Source organism: Mobula hypostoma, chromosome 14 (genome assembly GCF_963921235.1).
Source record: "Mobula hypostoma chromosome 14, sMobHyp1.1, whole genome shotgun sequence".
Classification (NCBI taxonomy): Eukaryota; Metazoa; Chordata; class Chondrichthyes; order Myliobatiformes; family Myliobatidae; genus Mobula; species Mobula hypostoma.
This window is the reverse complement of record NC_086110.1, coordinates 47,223,459-47,240,331: the sequence shown is the minus strand read 5'-3', so window position 1 is coordinate 47,240,331 and position 16,873 is coordinate 47,223,459. Positions and strand designations below refer to the sequence as shown.

The window sequence follows — 16,873 nt, the reverse complement described above, 5'->3', positions numbered from 1 at the left end:
GGATGCTCGCTCTCCCTCTCCCTCTCAAAAAAATCTATTTCCGGGATATTGTATATAATTTCCAGGCATCAGGGAGCCACTATTGATATGCTGGAGACTCCCAGAACTTCCGGGAGAGGTGGGGTGTCTGCATTCATTGCCATTGGAATTTTTTTCTTTGATTTTATTTCGAAACGCGACTTATTCAACAAGTATCATAGCACATGTAAATATCTGGATATTTAGCGTAGATTTCTTGTTAAAACACAGTGACGCGGTTTCTGTTTACAAGTTTGAATGATCCCATCTGAAAACCTGCGTGTGCACGGACAGTATCTAATACGTATTAATAAGGTAGTCTGCCTTCCCGTCATTCGTATATACCAGTGTTTGGTTTGGAACAAAACAGAACCTGGGGCCAGTGTAACAAAACGTCATGCATGTCCATCAGTGTGGTCGCGTGAAACACTCAGAATAAGAAAAAAAATCGCTCGCGGGCCGGATAATATAGTATCTCAATATTTGCTCGCAGGCCGGTCAATATACCTTCACGGGCCGGATCTGGCCCGCAGGCCATAGGTTGCCTACCCCTGGTTTAAAACTATACAATCCTGAGTCAGATTGTTTGACTTGACATCCACCCCCCAGTCACCCTTTAGAGGTGATTGCCGATTGTGTCACCTCTAATCTGGGCCGACATTTACGTGCCGGGCTGGGGACATTTACATGCCGGGCGGCACCTAATTAATTAGCTTGTTTTTTTCGGCTTTTTTCTTAAAGATGTGCTGGGTGCGTTCAGGCTACTGCTGCACCCCTGCATGCTGCTTTAGATGACCGAGGCTGTAGTACACACTTGGCAACATTTGGGGAGCTCAACTCTCGCATTCAGTCAACTGACTCGATGACAGTTGCCTCTAACTGATTATTGGTATCCAGTGAGGCCATGTAGCTGATTATGCCACCTTTAAATCCATTTCCTCACTCCAAATAAGCCTGTTTTCAGCTTTCAATGTGGTTTTGAGGTTATTTTTGTCTAACTTTATAACTGGAAGCATTTTAAGATTTGAATGGGAAATTTTGGGTTCAGATGACATCAAGATAAATAAATTCCCTTGGGTAACCAGGTACATTCAACGTGCCAAGATAGAATTCTTTAAGGTGCTATGTTTTCAAATAATCACGGGCTTGTGGTTAAGGCCTTTTCAGAAGAAGAGGCAGCAGGTTAATGACCCAATCAATCAAGCCAATTTGTAGGGGTTCAAATAATTATTGAAGGTAATTCATACATGTATCTTTTCAGGATTCTTTTCTAGCTGAAATCAGTTTTGGGGCAATATTCTGCTGCTTCTACTGTCTTGCTGTCTTCTGAAACTCACTTTTAGATCATTTAAAAGCAAAGATACCACAACGTATTAAACGTTATGAGGCCCTCCGTTGGTCAGGGTTGACCTTGGATGTTGCACCATATGGAGGGCAAGCAGCAGGCCCCCTCTCTCCACTCTGCCGATGAATCCAAAGGAACAGCAGCAGCCAATACCGTTTGGCACCAACAGACTTGGCAGTCAGTGCTGAACTCAACATCGAACTGCCTTAGGGCCTCCAGCTCTGAATTTTTCCTTAGGTTTTCACTTTCGAAGCCTTCTCCTTGAGTGGGCATAGCCACAAGGCAGTGGAGGTTTGAGATCAGAGTTTCCCTTCCAGAAGAGCTGCCATCCACAGCAGGCAAGCCCCATCCACCCAAAGCAACCTTTGACCCACCTGTAGTAGAAATGGTTTTGCTGGTCCTAGTTGCTAAGCCACACGCTGGATTTGGTTGTCAGAGGGTATGTGAAACACATGCCATTTGGAGAATTTAATAAGTAGTGGAAGCTTATTCCCATTATCTCCTCTGATTATGACAATCTTAAGGAACTATTATCATTATCCTACATACCAAACTGAAATTAGTTGAGACTTTTCATCCATGGAATAGAGAAACTAAACGATTGTTAAATTGTTATCAATTATTTTTAAATGGGTTTATTCTTTGTTGCTAATGTCATTCTTCATCCTCCACATGTCTATTATTCTCTGCACCTGAAACATATTTAATGAGATAAGATAATAATGTATTTGCTTATAATTTTAAAAGAAGTTGCATTATCATAAAAGTATAGAAATTGGATACCTCTGCTGGAATAACTCAAGTTCTTTCATAATTTCAAGAATATTCATTCTTTTCTCATTATATTGTCTAAGCCACTTGATCCTTTTATGCTTAATGATCTTTCTTTAGACTTTATTGTGTTTTATTCTATTGTACTTGTTTAAAAATCTAAATTATTTAAATTCATTTTCTGTGCTCACCTGCTTCGTTAGATGTACTGTAGTTATATTCACAATATACATAGAAAAACAAATATGACTGGAGATATTTGCTTTGTTTTCAACTTGACTGGTAAGAAATCGGTGAGAAACTTTTCATCCTACCATTGCAGGGTATGAACAGATTTCTGATTGGTTTATTTCAATTGATGCATTAACAACTTACTTTTGGAAATTTTCCCTGAAGCAACGTTAATTGTAATAGAAAATATTGAATTTTGTAGAGATGCTTTGTTATTAAGTTCATGAATGAGTGCGGTGCTTAAATAAATCTAGCAACTATAGTTGTTTTGTTAATTCTACTAATTTAACCTGTATGAAACTTTTCTATCTGGTGCATTGGGCAAAAGGGCTTCGCATAACAACCTACAGGTATTGTTATCAGCAAAACCTGTGATAGGATACAAAGTGATAAATAGTCTGTTTTCATTGAATGTATCTCTGAAGGTTATCAGAATCCATACTCCAAGTTTTTGAGAGGGAAGTTGATGACAAGTTCAGTCCTTGGTGATAAGCCAAGAAGATGCAAGTGGCAGGGAAAGGCAGAGATACCAAACCAAAATATGATGATTTAAAAAAAATTCTATTGATGTTAGAAAACTGAAACAAAATAGAAAATGCTAAAAATACTGAATGCAGAAGGTCTAGTAAAATTTTGTAAAAATTTTGTTCTGTGTTATAACTGAATTCCGGGCTATCATCACTTATAGAAACATAGAAACATAGAAAATAGGTGCAGGAGTAGGCCATTCGGCCCTTTGAGCCTGCACCGCCATTCAGTATGATCATGGCTGATCATCCAACTCAGAACCCTGTACCTGCCTTCTCTCCATACCCCCTGATCCCTTTAGCCACAAGGGCCATATCTAACTCCCTCTTAAATATAGCCAATGAACTGGCCTCAACTGTTTCCCGTGGCGGAGAATTCCACAGATTCACCACTCTCTGTGTGAAGAAGTTTTTCCTCATCTCGGTCCTAAAAGGCTTCCCCCCTTTATCCTTAAACTGTGACTCCTTGTTTTGGACTTCCCCAACATCGGGAACAATCTTCCTGCATCTAGCCTGTCCAATCCCTTTAGAATTTTATACGTTTCAATCAGATCCCGCCCCTCCTCAATCTTCTAAATTCCAGCGAGTATAAGCCTAGTCGATCCAGTCTTTCATCATATGAAAGTCCTGCCATCCCAGGAATCAATCTGGTGAACCTTCTTTGTACTCCCTTTATGGCAAGAATGTCTTTCCTCAGATTAGGGGACCAAAGCTGCACACAATACTCCAGGTGTGGTCTCACCAAGGCCTTGTACAACTGCAGTAGTACCTCCCTGCTCCTGTACTCGAATCCTCTGATATGAATGCCAGCATACCATTCGCCTTTTTCACCGCCTGCTGTACCTGCATGCCCACTTTCAATGACTGGTGTACAATGACACCCAGGTCTCGTTGCACCTCCCCTTTTCCTAATTGGCCACCATTCAGATAATAATCTGTTTTCCTGTTCTTGCCACCAAAGTGAATAACCTCACATTTATCCACATTAAATTGCATCTGCCATGAATTTGCCCACTCACCTAACCTATCCAAGTCACCCTGCATCCTCTTAGCATCCTCCTCACAGCTAACACTGCCGCCCAGCTTCGTGTCATCCGCAAACTTGGAGATGTGACTATTATGAATGTGACTAGGAACTTTGCAAGCTTTTTCCACTATGAGAACAGCAAGCTTTGTTGGGCTGAATGGCCCATTCTTGTGAAAAAATTTATAACGTTCAAATGTTATTGACTTATGGAACAAACAACGACTAAATAGTTACTGTGTAAATGCAGACTCAGTCAAAAGCTAAATGGGCAGAATACTTTTTAACCAATACAAATATGTGTCCTAGGGATCAGAGTGGGTTGTGGGAGTAACTTGTGCGGCTAAAGAATGCACATAATATACGCAAGTGGATAGCTTAACAGCTATGTTCCTAAATTTATGCTCTCATCCAGTAGGACAACAGCAATCAGATTAGTTTAATCTCTTATTTTGGAATAAAGCTTCAAAACATGTTGTGTTAGTGCTAGTGATGCATTCTAAGAGAGAAGTAGAATGTCACAATAGCAAAACTTTGCTTGATTCACTCATGCAAAGTGATAGTTAATGTTGCCCTCATGGTTTTGCACTACCATGCTAGAATTTTCAGAATTCTATTACCAGTAGATTGAAGTAAAAGCAATATAGAGGCAAGGGAGACCATTCATTGCAATTCCCTGATTTAACTATATTCCCGGAAACATTTCTGGGAATGAAATTTTGTACGTCAAAAAGGCTGGGCAAAATACATTTTGCTCATTTCAGTGCAGTGTATTTCTGTGCATAAAGTTGCATGCTACCTCTCAGAATGAAAAATAGCTTTACAAATTGGAGATACATAACCCAAAGAGTCCGAGGCACTACCACAAAAAATCTATACGTTGCATGTTTGTAAATGGGGGAATTTTCCTGACTGATTGGATTATACTTCAAATCTCACAGATTCTGTAGTGTGTTGGCCAATTACTGTCTTGAGATCTTCCAGTGCTTTCGGTGCTATAATCTTTTCAAACCTTTATGTTAGGAGTGCTCCTTAATGTCAGAGCCAAACTTTGACTAATACCTCCTCTCTGAATGAACTTAAAGATCATTTGTCGAAAATGGAAACTGTTTCTCTCTCCACAGATGCAGGCTGACTTCACACCTGTTTAAAGCATTTTCAATTTTATTTCTTTATGTACATTAGGTTTGAATGTAATCCAGAAATGGATTAATAGTAAATAACTGTTAATACACAGATGTAAAATGGTGAAAAAGAGGAAGTTGATAATAACTCTGTGGTAAATACCACAAAGCAAATATATTTATCATTGACTAGTGATTCCCTTATATTTCCTGCCACAAGAGTAGCTCATCCCAATGCACTGGATTTAAATTTCAGAAACCTGATCTGCTGTTGTGTAGTTAAGGGGAATGGCTCACTAAAGAGGTGGAGATACACGTCTTATATAACTGAAAGTTCAGAGCTTGCTTTAGATGCATTGGTTTTGCTGAAGTTTGAAATATGGGGTTTCAATTAGTTTTCCTCATTGTCTTTTGTGTTTATTATCAGGCTGATGCTGAACCCTGTCTCCAACATCAGAAGTGGTTTCAAACTTCATGCTATGAATTTGTGGAAATGCAGCTGAACTTCTCAAGTGCCCAGGGGTGGTGCAGAGGTGCTAGGGCTGGTGGACATCTTGCCTTTATTAAAAGTAAAGAGGTTCACCAGTTTCTGACTAGCCACATTCAAGATGTCAACAACAGGTGGATTGGCCTGTCTTATGCTATATATGACCTAATCCCTGAATCAAATGCTAAAGGTAAGATATGAATTTTGCTTTAAAATCAGTGTATATTGGATGTATAGTAGGTTAAAGTAAGAAAGAGAAATATATATAAGGAATTTAACAAAAATGTTGACATCTATTATGCAAGTTTTTAGTTATTTGGTTATCACCAGGATACTGAAGACAGATTTCCTATTTTCCCCCTTACAGTCCAGATGAAGGATCTCAGCCCAAAATGTCGACTGTTTATTTCCCTCCGTGGATGTTGCCCAGCTTGCTGAGTTCCTAAAACATTTTGTCTGTTCTTTTCTCCCCTCTCCACACCTTGTGGTGCATCAGCCAGCAGTTGCTGTTTCCTTAGCATTTGTCTGCTTTTTACAAGGTTGAGTGATAGCTCGACACTCAACCCAGCATGGAGGGAAAGCGTTAGAGTGATTTTTGGGTTTAGGTCATTTACATTTAGCAAATGGCTTTGGCTACCAGTCTTCTGTTCCTTGACAATGTATTGTGGATTTAATTTGGAACAATGCTTTTCCTAAAAGCTGTGAATCCCAGTCCACAGACAATGCTGGCATCTGTGGGATGGATGTGAACCAGATGGTGTGAAATTCACACGTAATGTCAAAGAAAGCATTATCTATACTTTGTAAATATGGTTCTTAGTGTTTAGCAAATAAATATTGAGCCCCATGTTGGGCCAGCAGACCTTTCCACCGAAAGCATCTCCGTAAGGTGCCTGCTGTATCTTGTTTTGTAGAATAAAGGGGCTGCTTTGTATCTACCAGTAACTCTGTCTGGTGATTTCATTCACAAAACAGCAAAAGGTGTACAAGGTGCCGGCTGGATTTGAACCCAGGACCACTCACCTTGAAGTCCACTGTGATGCCACGGTACCACTGGCTGGCTTGTTTAATGTGTGTTGCACAAGATATCCAGCACATGGAGAATCTCTTGTGTTTCGGCAGTAGCTCTGATAGTCTAAGGCAGAAGTTCCCAACCTGGCATCCATGGACCCCTTGGTTAATGGTAAAGCTCCATGGCATAAAAAAAGTTTGGGAAATCCTGGTCAGAGGAATGGTTGTAAACTCAACAACTACATCAGAGAAAAAGGATTAAAAAAAAGACGTCAAATAATCTGACCTAATGTCACAGATGCATCACAGATAAAGTTATCTGAAGTTACGAAATTCAGTATTTCAATTTGAAGTTGAGAACATGGCAGAGCTGGGCAGATACAAATTTGGCATCAACTTTCTATAGTTGAAATGCTCATTCTTATGCATTTGGTTATGGTGAAAAGAAATAAATTGATGGAATATGTCAATCAATAAATTACCTTAACTGTCATTTCATAATAGTTTTGGACACGTGTTGCTGATATAACAAACTATTGTTAAAAGTCTGGAAATCTCCAACCACATTTATTTCAAAGACATTCTGCTAACATTCAGAAACATCTCTCAGCATCTGTTTTTTTTCTGCTGTCTTACATCATTTTGCCATATCTTAACACACAAAAATGATGACAGGTTAAGTTTAATCATTTAGCAAGTCTGTTTATTTTCTTCATACCTACAAATATAAACCCTTAGAGAAATCAACCAAATTGACACCCGCCAAAGAACAAAACAGTGACACAAAATAAATCCCCAAAGCATCATGCAATTGATGCCATTCACTACAATACTGTGAAGGTATGGTTGTCATACGGAGTGATTTTTGTGTATTTTCTGGGCTAATAGAAAAATCAAGTTGTGGAAAAATGGAACCTGTTGTCTATCAGGGATGGCCTGTACATGATATTTTTAACGGCCTCGTATCATCTTAAAGCTGAACATTCAATTATGTAATTGATTGTCTGTGTCATGTGGATTACGACAAAGTAGTGAAGTCTGTAAAAATTCTTTGATTTATTTCTGTTTTCAGCTCTTGCTTGGTTGGATGGATCTGCGTTAAGTTACAGTAACTGGGAATTTGCCCAGCCATCCACTTCTCTAGCAGATTGTACTTACGTTCACGAGCAGTCTGGCTATCTAATGTGGGCCATGATGAACTGCAGCAACATACTTCCTTTCATCTGTGAATTTGGTATGATCATTTTATTATTCCAGACTAATTGCAAATGAAAAGAGGGAGGGACACTCGGTGGCAGACTGTCCTCCAACAAGTGTCTTGTGAGTGACCAGCAGGACACTTTGGTCAGTCTCCTCATTAAATCCCAATGTGATTGCAATTCAGTGGCTCAATGGTTCCATTTAATTTCAGAGAATGTATACAGTGTACAACCTAAAATTCTTTCTCCTCACAGACATCCACGAAACAGAATAAAAACCCTAAAGGATGGATGACAGGAAACATTAGAACACCAAAGCCCCCCTCCCCTTCCACGCACAAGCAGCAGCAAAGCATCAGCCCTCCCCTCACCCACCATGCAAGCAATAGCAGGGCCCCAAATAATATGATCTATAGTCCACCACAAACTACTGCTCATCCCAATACCTTGACATCTCAACAATGTCTCTCTCTCTCGGTCACACACACACACACACTCACACACGCTCTCACACTCTCACATACACACACACTAGTAAGGGAGAGAGAGATACTTCAAGTAATGACTAATATATTTTGTGCAAATAATGACTTGGATTCTTGGACAGGCCTTTATTAGGTTGTGAATGCATGACTTATGGACATTCATAGTTACAAGTAAGCTCTAATACTATTATTTAATTCAAAAGTCTAGCATACTGTAATCCAGGGAGTGGGAAGCGCAGAATCAAATATCACCGTGATGATTGTACGTTCTAGTATCAATTGTTTGGCGACAATAAAGTATAAAGTATACATATGTAAATTCATTCCTGTGAATGGCAGAACTAGTTTCCTTGCTCTCTGTCCACTTTAGTCATCACCCTTTCCTACCAGTCTTATTTGCTGTTAAGGCCATTCATTACCATACTGTGGAGTGGCCTTTGTATGTTTTCCAACTTATGGACAGAATTGACCTAGAGGAGCTTGTACAAATGGAATTCATTCATTTCTCAGGGACAGCCTGTATATGGTACTTTTCACATCCTCGTGAAATCATAAAGCTTTTTACAGAAATTAAGTACTTTTGAGATGTAGGAGAGTAGCGGTCATTTTCCATGGATCAACATCTCATAAACAACAGCTTACCAGGGCTGTGGTGAGTATGGAATGCTTGTGTCTCAATCTGCAATCTTTTCAATTAAGATTGAAGCATGCAATATAATGGTGGAATATTGTTGCTGTCTGAGATTATATTTACCAGAAGTGCTTGGGGAAGAGAAGAGAGCTTAATTGAAACTGGTTGTGGATGAACATGATCAGAGACTGCTTGGTCTAGGAAGAATAACAACACACCCAACTCCTAAACCCATAGGCAACCCACGAAAATTCAACAATAGATACATATTCAGATAGCAAAGGATTTCCATGTTATATGATCAATTTTAGCTAATTATTAAAGTTGTTTCATTAGAAACGAACAATGATATAAGGACTACAAGGAAAACACAGGTAGGTAGTTTGGATCTATCAAACAACTATCACAAACATAATGATCTAAATAGTGATCTTCTGTACTTACACGTGCTGACTAGGTGCCAGTTCTGTATCTTTCCTTTACAAATGTAACATAAATCAGTCATTATAACATAAGTTTGTCATGTAAGTGTCTTCACAAATATAAGAGCCTAAATATAAATTAGTTAATTTTAAGCCTGTTGAATCCAATAACAATAGTAATTAGTCCAACTTTTCTTAGTGATGATAAAGAACTTTTGGTTTTGTGATCGATGTTTAATTTGATGTCATACTTTGTAAAGACTCACAGGTGCCACCTGTCAATAGTTATTCAATTTTCCACATAATCATCCCACTTGAATGGCAACTTAATTCAAACTTGGAAAGATTCTCATGCACAGTTTCCACAGGAGATGGCACAATGTATTACTTTAATCACCAAAACCAGTGAGTAAATATCAACTATTTAAAATTTGCTTTTCTTTGTCTTAATAGAATAATAGTTGTAAAGACAAATAAAATAATGTTGTTTCTGTGAAAGATGCTTCTTGTTTTTATTATTAGATGTGTGAGAGACACTCTGTTTTAAAAAAAAAATCTTCATTTAATTTCTATGTGGCAACCCGAAGCTGTGGGATTTGATGGAAGGGACAATTTTAATGCTATGAAAGAGCAGAGCGAGAAGTACGAGGAGAAGGGGAAAAGGCCAGTAAGGACAAACCAAAGGTGATGAGAGAGACAGCAGCAAGGCAGGAGTGCGATAACTTAGAGGCGGAAATGACTGCGAGGGAACAAGAGAAGTGAGAAAATTATTAAACTAGGAGAACCAGAGTGAAGGCAAGGCTGCCAAGTCGGAGAGTGAAGATTAGGGATTGAACGCGGAAAATGTGTGATATTTGTGTGATTCCACCTTTGATTATTTTTCTGTTTGAGTAAGATCACCTTTGAAGATTGAAAATGAACAAATGAAACCTGTGTACTTAAGTTTATTCTCCTGAGTTATGAATATATAGGGGATGATGTAGCTGTGATCAACACATTCAGATTAAATTGTTCACACACATTTGCTTTCAAATGCTTTGCCTGTCAATGAACTGAATAACTAAGTAAATTTGATGAAATTGATCATGGTCTCATTTAGTTTCTCCTTTGTTCTGTTTTGTGTTTTATTAAGATCTTTCACAGCAGCACATTTATACAAAGCTGCAGGTGTTTATACCATCTCCATTGAATGTCAGAGCAGCAAAGGGCACTGGGCTATTGACAAGAGTGAAATTATGCATCAGCCAAACAATCAAACGGATGGTTTGCAGTGTTTCAGCCCCAGTCAACTGGACACAATTCTTGATTGCGCAGTGCGATATGGAGACACATTGTGGATTCAGACAAAACGTGGTACATTTATGCCTGTATTACAAACTGAAATTATTAGGTTTGTTAGATTAGCACTCTTTAATTTAAGATTTTATATTTGGATTCTAACTTGCAGTAAAACATTAAATTAATATTTTATTGTTGTATTAGCGTAATGGAATATACGTTAAACTGAGAATCAAAATCAGAATCCGGTTGAATCAGGTTTATAAATACGAGAGGACATGGCTTTAGGGAGAAAGGGGAAAGGTTTAGGGGGAATATTAGGCAGAACTTCTTCACTCAGAGAGTGGTGGGAGTGTGGAACGAGCTGTCATCTGACTTGGTAAATGTGGGCTCACACTTAAGTTTTAAGAATAAATTGGATAGGTCCATGGATGGGAGAGGTCTGGAGGGTTATGGACTGGGTGCAGGTCAATGGGACTAGCGGAATAATATTTCGGCACAGACTAGAAGGGCTGGATGGCCTGTTTTCTGTGCTGTAGTGTTCTACGGTTCTATGATTATCATTGACATATGCCATAAAATTTGTGGTTTTGTGGCAGCAGTATAGTGCAATACTTAAAAGTTACGATAAGAAATATATTAAAAATTAAATAAATAGTGCAAAAAGAGAGCAAGAGAGTTCACGGATTCATGGACCATTCAGAAATCTGCTGGTGGAGGGCAAGAAGGTGTTGGGTGTGTATCCTTCTTCCTGGTGATAGTAACGAGGAGAGGGCACGTCCCAGGTGGTGAGGGTCCTCAATGGTGTTTGCCACCTTTTGAAGATATTCTCAATGCTGCAGTGGCTAGTGCCCATGATAGGGCTGGCTGAGTCTACAAGACTCTGAAGTTTTGTTTGATCCTGTGCATTGGAGTCTTTGTACCTGATGGTGATGCAGCCAGTCAGAATGGTCTCCACAGTACAGCAGTAGAAATTTGCTGGAGTCTTTGGTGACATACCAAGTCTCCCCAAGCTCCAAATGAAGTATAGACACTGACATACCTTCTTAGTGATTGCATCAGTATGTTGGACAAACCATAGACCCTCTGAGATGTTGACACCCAGGAATGTGAAGCTGCTCACTCTTTCCACTAGTGTTCTCCCAAATAGCACCTTCCTGAAGCTTAGAAATATGAAATGGCTGCATCCATTTATGTATTTTTGCACATTGTTTATAATTAACTGAACTTAAATACTTTTCTCTTGTAGATTTTGATATGAACTACACTGCGTCAGTTGGAAATATCGTGCTTCAGGCATCCACTCTAATACAAGGGGTCATTCCCATTGACCAAACTTCTCAGTTGCTTATTGGCCCAGGCCAACATAATGTGACTGTAACTGCAACAAGCGATTCTGTAGCGACATATCAGAATTTGACTATTTATTTTCTTGTTGAGATCAACGGTCTGGAAGCAGTGTTAGAGCCTTCAGTCCTGAATCCAGGCAGTAGTGTCACCATACACGTGTCTGTATCCGAAGGTGCTCCGATAAACTTACAGTTTGATTTCATTAATTCTTATAACATTTCAACCTATGCAGTGGAGAGTTCCAATGGAAAGCTTTCAGTTTATAAATTTCCAATGAACGAGGAAGGTAAAAGTTTCACCAGTGTTGGGTTAAATATTTTTGATCTCCGGTAACCTGCAAAGTATAAGTGAAGATAATTGAAGTGTATGACTGAGAGAACATTAATCTGCTGTCTTGTTGTAACACCAGAATAATTATCTGTGTTTTAATTATTTGCATGCCCACTTATATAAATCTAAATGGTAATGGCCAATGAGTGTAATGTCATACTTGTTAATACCTTTAAAGAAACAAAAGAAGAATCCTTACCTTTGTTTACCTCTGGAGCTGGCTATACCAATGAATCCCCAACTGGACTCCTTAGTTTAAACCTTCACAAACTTCAGTTCATCTAATTTTTGCTGTCCATTCAGTCATTTGCACCCATCATTTCTGTTTTATTGATCTATATTGGCTCACATTTAAGCAATATCTTGATATTACAATTCTCATTATTATTATAAATCTAATCATGACCTTAAACCTTTACATCTCCATAACGTCCTTCAGCCCTTTGGTTTGAAATGTTTGGCTTCCAGAACATCCTTGAATATAATTGTTCCACCATCAGCCATGCCTTCAGCTGCCAGAACGATTCTATCCCTAACTCTGTCTCTTCAACCTTTCTACTTTCTTTACATAAGATGCCGCTTAAGAACTAAATTTTGGTTATCTGTGCAAAAGTATCCCTTTATCTGTTTGATATCAATTTTTCTTTGAAATTATGTAGGAAGTGTATGAATTTGTTAAAGGAATGACATAAATATAAACAATGATTTTGAATTTCCTTAAATATAAGATCAATTAAAGTCTGACTATGCAGCCAATGGAGAAAAGAAACAATGGTGGGGGCATGTTTTACCCAACAGATATTGTTTGACCCACTGTTGTTCAATGTTACGACTTTTGTTCCATATTCCAATATCTGTAACCTGTTTTGACTTCTCTTGTACCCAATTAGTTTAATTTGTCAATGAATTATTCACAGATCTATATGCATGTATGGGCTCTATCCATGTCAAAAGGTGGAATGAATAAGGAAAATAGTGAGAGCCCTCCCCGACCTTAGTCCAGCTCTCTCCTCCCATCATCTCTCGATAGCCTGCTTGAATAATGAGTTTAAAATAGGAAGGAAGAGAAATTATAAAAAAACAATGTTTAATTTTGAAGTCTCAGTGAAGCATATTGATTTTAAAGTTACTAGATCAGTTTTTCTCCCCTCTGATTACAGGTACATTTCTTGTGACTGTCACTGCTTCGAATTTCTTATCCATTAAGCAATATGCTGCTGGGCATGTCATTGTCACAAATAATCCTTCCAAAAGGAGTATTGGAATGAAGAAAGGTAAGGAGAGTGACCACTTTCAGAATACATTACTATTGAAATTTAAGATCCCATTTTTCAGATCTGAATGTTGTGCAAGTGGAAAAACTACATTCCACCTTCAGTAAAATTGAATTCAACTGCCAGCCAGACTGCAGCCAGTTCAGATGTGTGGTGAATTGGACGAGCTGATCATGAAGGTCACCAGACCATTGACAATATTACTGAAGGTTCAGCGTTCAATGCTCAGCACCTAGAGACTAAAATGTGGGCAAGGAGAATCCTATCTGTCAAAACTGCCAATGTTTTGTAACTGACTTTGAATGATATTTAGAGATTTTAAACTATGATCATGGTATAAAATAAATATTAAAAATAAACAAAGCGTTTTCAAACAATAATTTTTATCAACACATTAAAGCACTAAGAAATAATTAAGTAAAATATGAAAGACAGGTTAATTAAGTAATTGCACATAACTTTTCCCATCCAATCTGCAAAGGCAGGAATCCTGTTTCAAACCTGTAGGTCTGTGTGCATCTGAGATTTCGTAATGTGGGATCATCTGTGCACTGGCAAAGACCTCTTGGAATCATTAGCCATTGTGTTTGTAGAACATGCAGCTATTCTTGCATTGAGGCCATTTAGAAGTAGTGAGTTTGATTCGCAATGTGACATAGTCATTCAAGGAATAATGAGTGACACTCATTTATGATCAGGGATCATTGACCTGAAACAATAACTCAGCTTCTCACTCTCTAGAGGCTGAGAATTTCCAACATTTTTGCTTCTATTTTAGAATTCTATATCTTTGTTATAGTTTACTTCCACCATTCAAAAGTAAATATAATTGTTGCTAAAAAATGCAGAAAATAATTGCAATGTATACAACTTTATCTGCAGTGAGGCGGCATATTAATATGTTGGGTGTATAATCCTTCTTCAGATTAAAAATCACAAATGATCACCTATGTTTTCTTTTTACTTACCTTGTTTACATTTATTTTAATACAATCCACTTCCTTTATTTACATTTCCTTTAATTCATAAAGTCACTCTTCATGAAGTATTACCTTTGAACAGTAAATATTTGTGTATAGTAAGACTCTGCTGAATGTTAGGTTTTATCAATAGGATTACTTCTATTTGTGCACATTCAGAACAGTCATTTGATACGTGCACTTGCGTGAACTACACAAAGTCAAGTAGTATCCTCCTGAAGTCACATCTTTGTACAGATCTCAATTAGAAAATCAAAGATAGTGTTGATTGTTCAAAACTGAGTTCTGAAGAATGAAATCTACATTACAACAGTGCATTTAATATATGACATTATTAGAACATGACATTTTTAATGGTTTTTAATTTTAAAGGAATTACATCTTTGACGGATTCACACAATGTAAAGAGTGGTGCCAGAAGAAAAAGAGCTTTGCCTGAAGTAAGTGATTACTTAGTTCCAAAATCAAATGCATTTATGGACATAATTACTAATGTACCAGCTACTGGTTTGTGGCTGTCTATTTAATGACTGTTGATATTCTATAGTTGAATGCACTTCTGCACAAACAGGAGTTCATTAGCAGTATTTCCAGTGCTTTAGAGAATGGGTGTGACAAGCCATCTGCTGTGAAGTGTTTCATTTTCCATAAGAGCCTTTCAATTACTGCTGCAAAGCCCGAGGTACCAGTCTAACAAAGTTTCACTCAGGGTTCTGAGGCTGGAAGCAGGGTTTCAAGAGAGCCATAGTTTGATCTTGCTAGGTCTTTTCCAAGACCGGTTGAAGGCCAGTGCTAGAATGGGTGGCATTGACTGGAATGAGCAGTATTAGTGAATGGTGGCATCTTGTTTATCAGCAATATACCAGGCTGCTGTTTAGAAGTGTTTAACTAGAGCAAAAAGCCATGTCGGTCTTGAAGTGGATCCTAATGCAACATTACAATCCACCACTGCTACTACAACTGCACCCAAGACAAGTACCAGCAAAGATTATAAACACATTGTTCATTATTTGCATCAAGGAAGCTCCATAATTAGTTTCATGGACAACCTTCTTTACTGTTGAGAATAAGGTTGTGTATACTGTTGCTGTTTTTTGTAAAAAGTCTTTAAATTGTCTTCAGCTGATTGATCAGTAAACTCCAAGATCTGGGCCTCAATACCCCCTTGTGCAATTGGATCCTGGATTTCCTCACCTGTAGACCCCGGTCAGTTCGGATTGGCAAAGGCATCTCCTCTGCAATCTCTGTTAGGACAGGTACACAGGGCCATGTACCTAGCCTCTGCTCTACTCACTTTACACCTTTGACTGTCTGGCTAAGTCCAGTTCCAACACCATATACAGTACAAATTTGCTGATGACACCACTGTCATGGGCGGTATCAAAGGGGGTGATGAATCTACATCCAGGAGGGAGACTGAAAACTTGGCTGAGTGGTATCATAACAACAACTTCTCACTCAATGTAAACAAGACCAAGGAATTGATTGTAGACTTCAGGAGAGGGGAACCAAAGGTCCATGAGCCAGTAATCATAGGAGGATCAGAGACGGAGAGGGTCAGTAACTTTAAATTCCTGGGTGTCGCTATCTCAGTAGACCTGACGACCCAGCACATTAATATTATTGCAAAGAAAGCAGGAAAGCACCTTTACTTCCTCAGGAGTCTCTGCGGAGGTTCAGCGTCAGAACCTCGACAAACTTCTATAGGTGCCTGGTGGAAAGTGTGCTGACCAGCTGCATTGCAGCCTGGAATGGGAACACCAATGCCATTGGGTGGAAAATCCTATGAAAGGTTGTGGATTCGGTCCAGTACATCACGAGTAAAGCCCTCCCAACCATTGAGCACATCTACATGAAGCGTTGCCATAGAAATGGAGTATCCATTATCAAAGACCCTCACCACCCAGGTCATGCTCTTTTCTCGCTGCTGCCATCAGGTAGAAGGTACAAGTGCCTTAGGATTCACACCACCAAGTTCAAGAACAGTTGTACCCCTTAACCATTAGGCTTTTGAACAAAAGGGGATAGCTATATTCATTTAAGGACTCTGTTATATTGTAATTTCATACTCATTATTTATTACTATTTATATATATCTGCATTTGCACAGCTTGTTTACAGTTTATAGTTCCTGATGTTTGCAGTTTACAGTTATTGTTCTATAGGTTTGCTAAGTATGCCTATAGGAAAAGAATCTCAGGGTTTTATGTGGTGACGTGTATATATGTTGATAACAAATTTTACTTTAAATTTTGATTAATCTCCTTACACAGGGGCCAACGGAGGGTTCAAATGATCAGGTGCTGGTTATTCTGAATGGAAAGAGAGCAGAAGGTTGGAAGTACACTTGTGGTAGCACGGAACCCTGCTAGCCTTTTCCAAATGA

The 16,873-nt window shown here is 38.6% G+C and overlaps 1 protein-coding gene across 1 annotated transcript in view; it reads left to right on the top strand.

The window, feature by feature from the left end:
• The first annotated feature begins 1,748 nt into the window (after positions 1-1,748).
• LOC134356389 (polycystin-1-like protein 2) overlaps positions 1,749-16,873 on the top strand; it is a 134,324-nt gene continuing 119,199 nt past the window's right edge. The window contains 7 exon segments of the mRNA XM_063067324.1: positions 1,749-1,802; positions 5,468-5,717; positions 7,611-7,772; positions 11,803-12,189; positions 13,394-13,507; positions 14,860-14,927; positions 15,035-15,169. Coding sequence (XP_062923394.1) covers positions 1,749-1,802; positions 5,468-5,717; positions 7,611-7,772; positions 11,803-12,189; positions 13,394-13,507; positions 14,860-14,927; positions 15,035-15,169 — 1,170 coding nt within the window.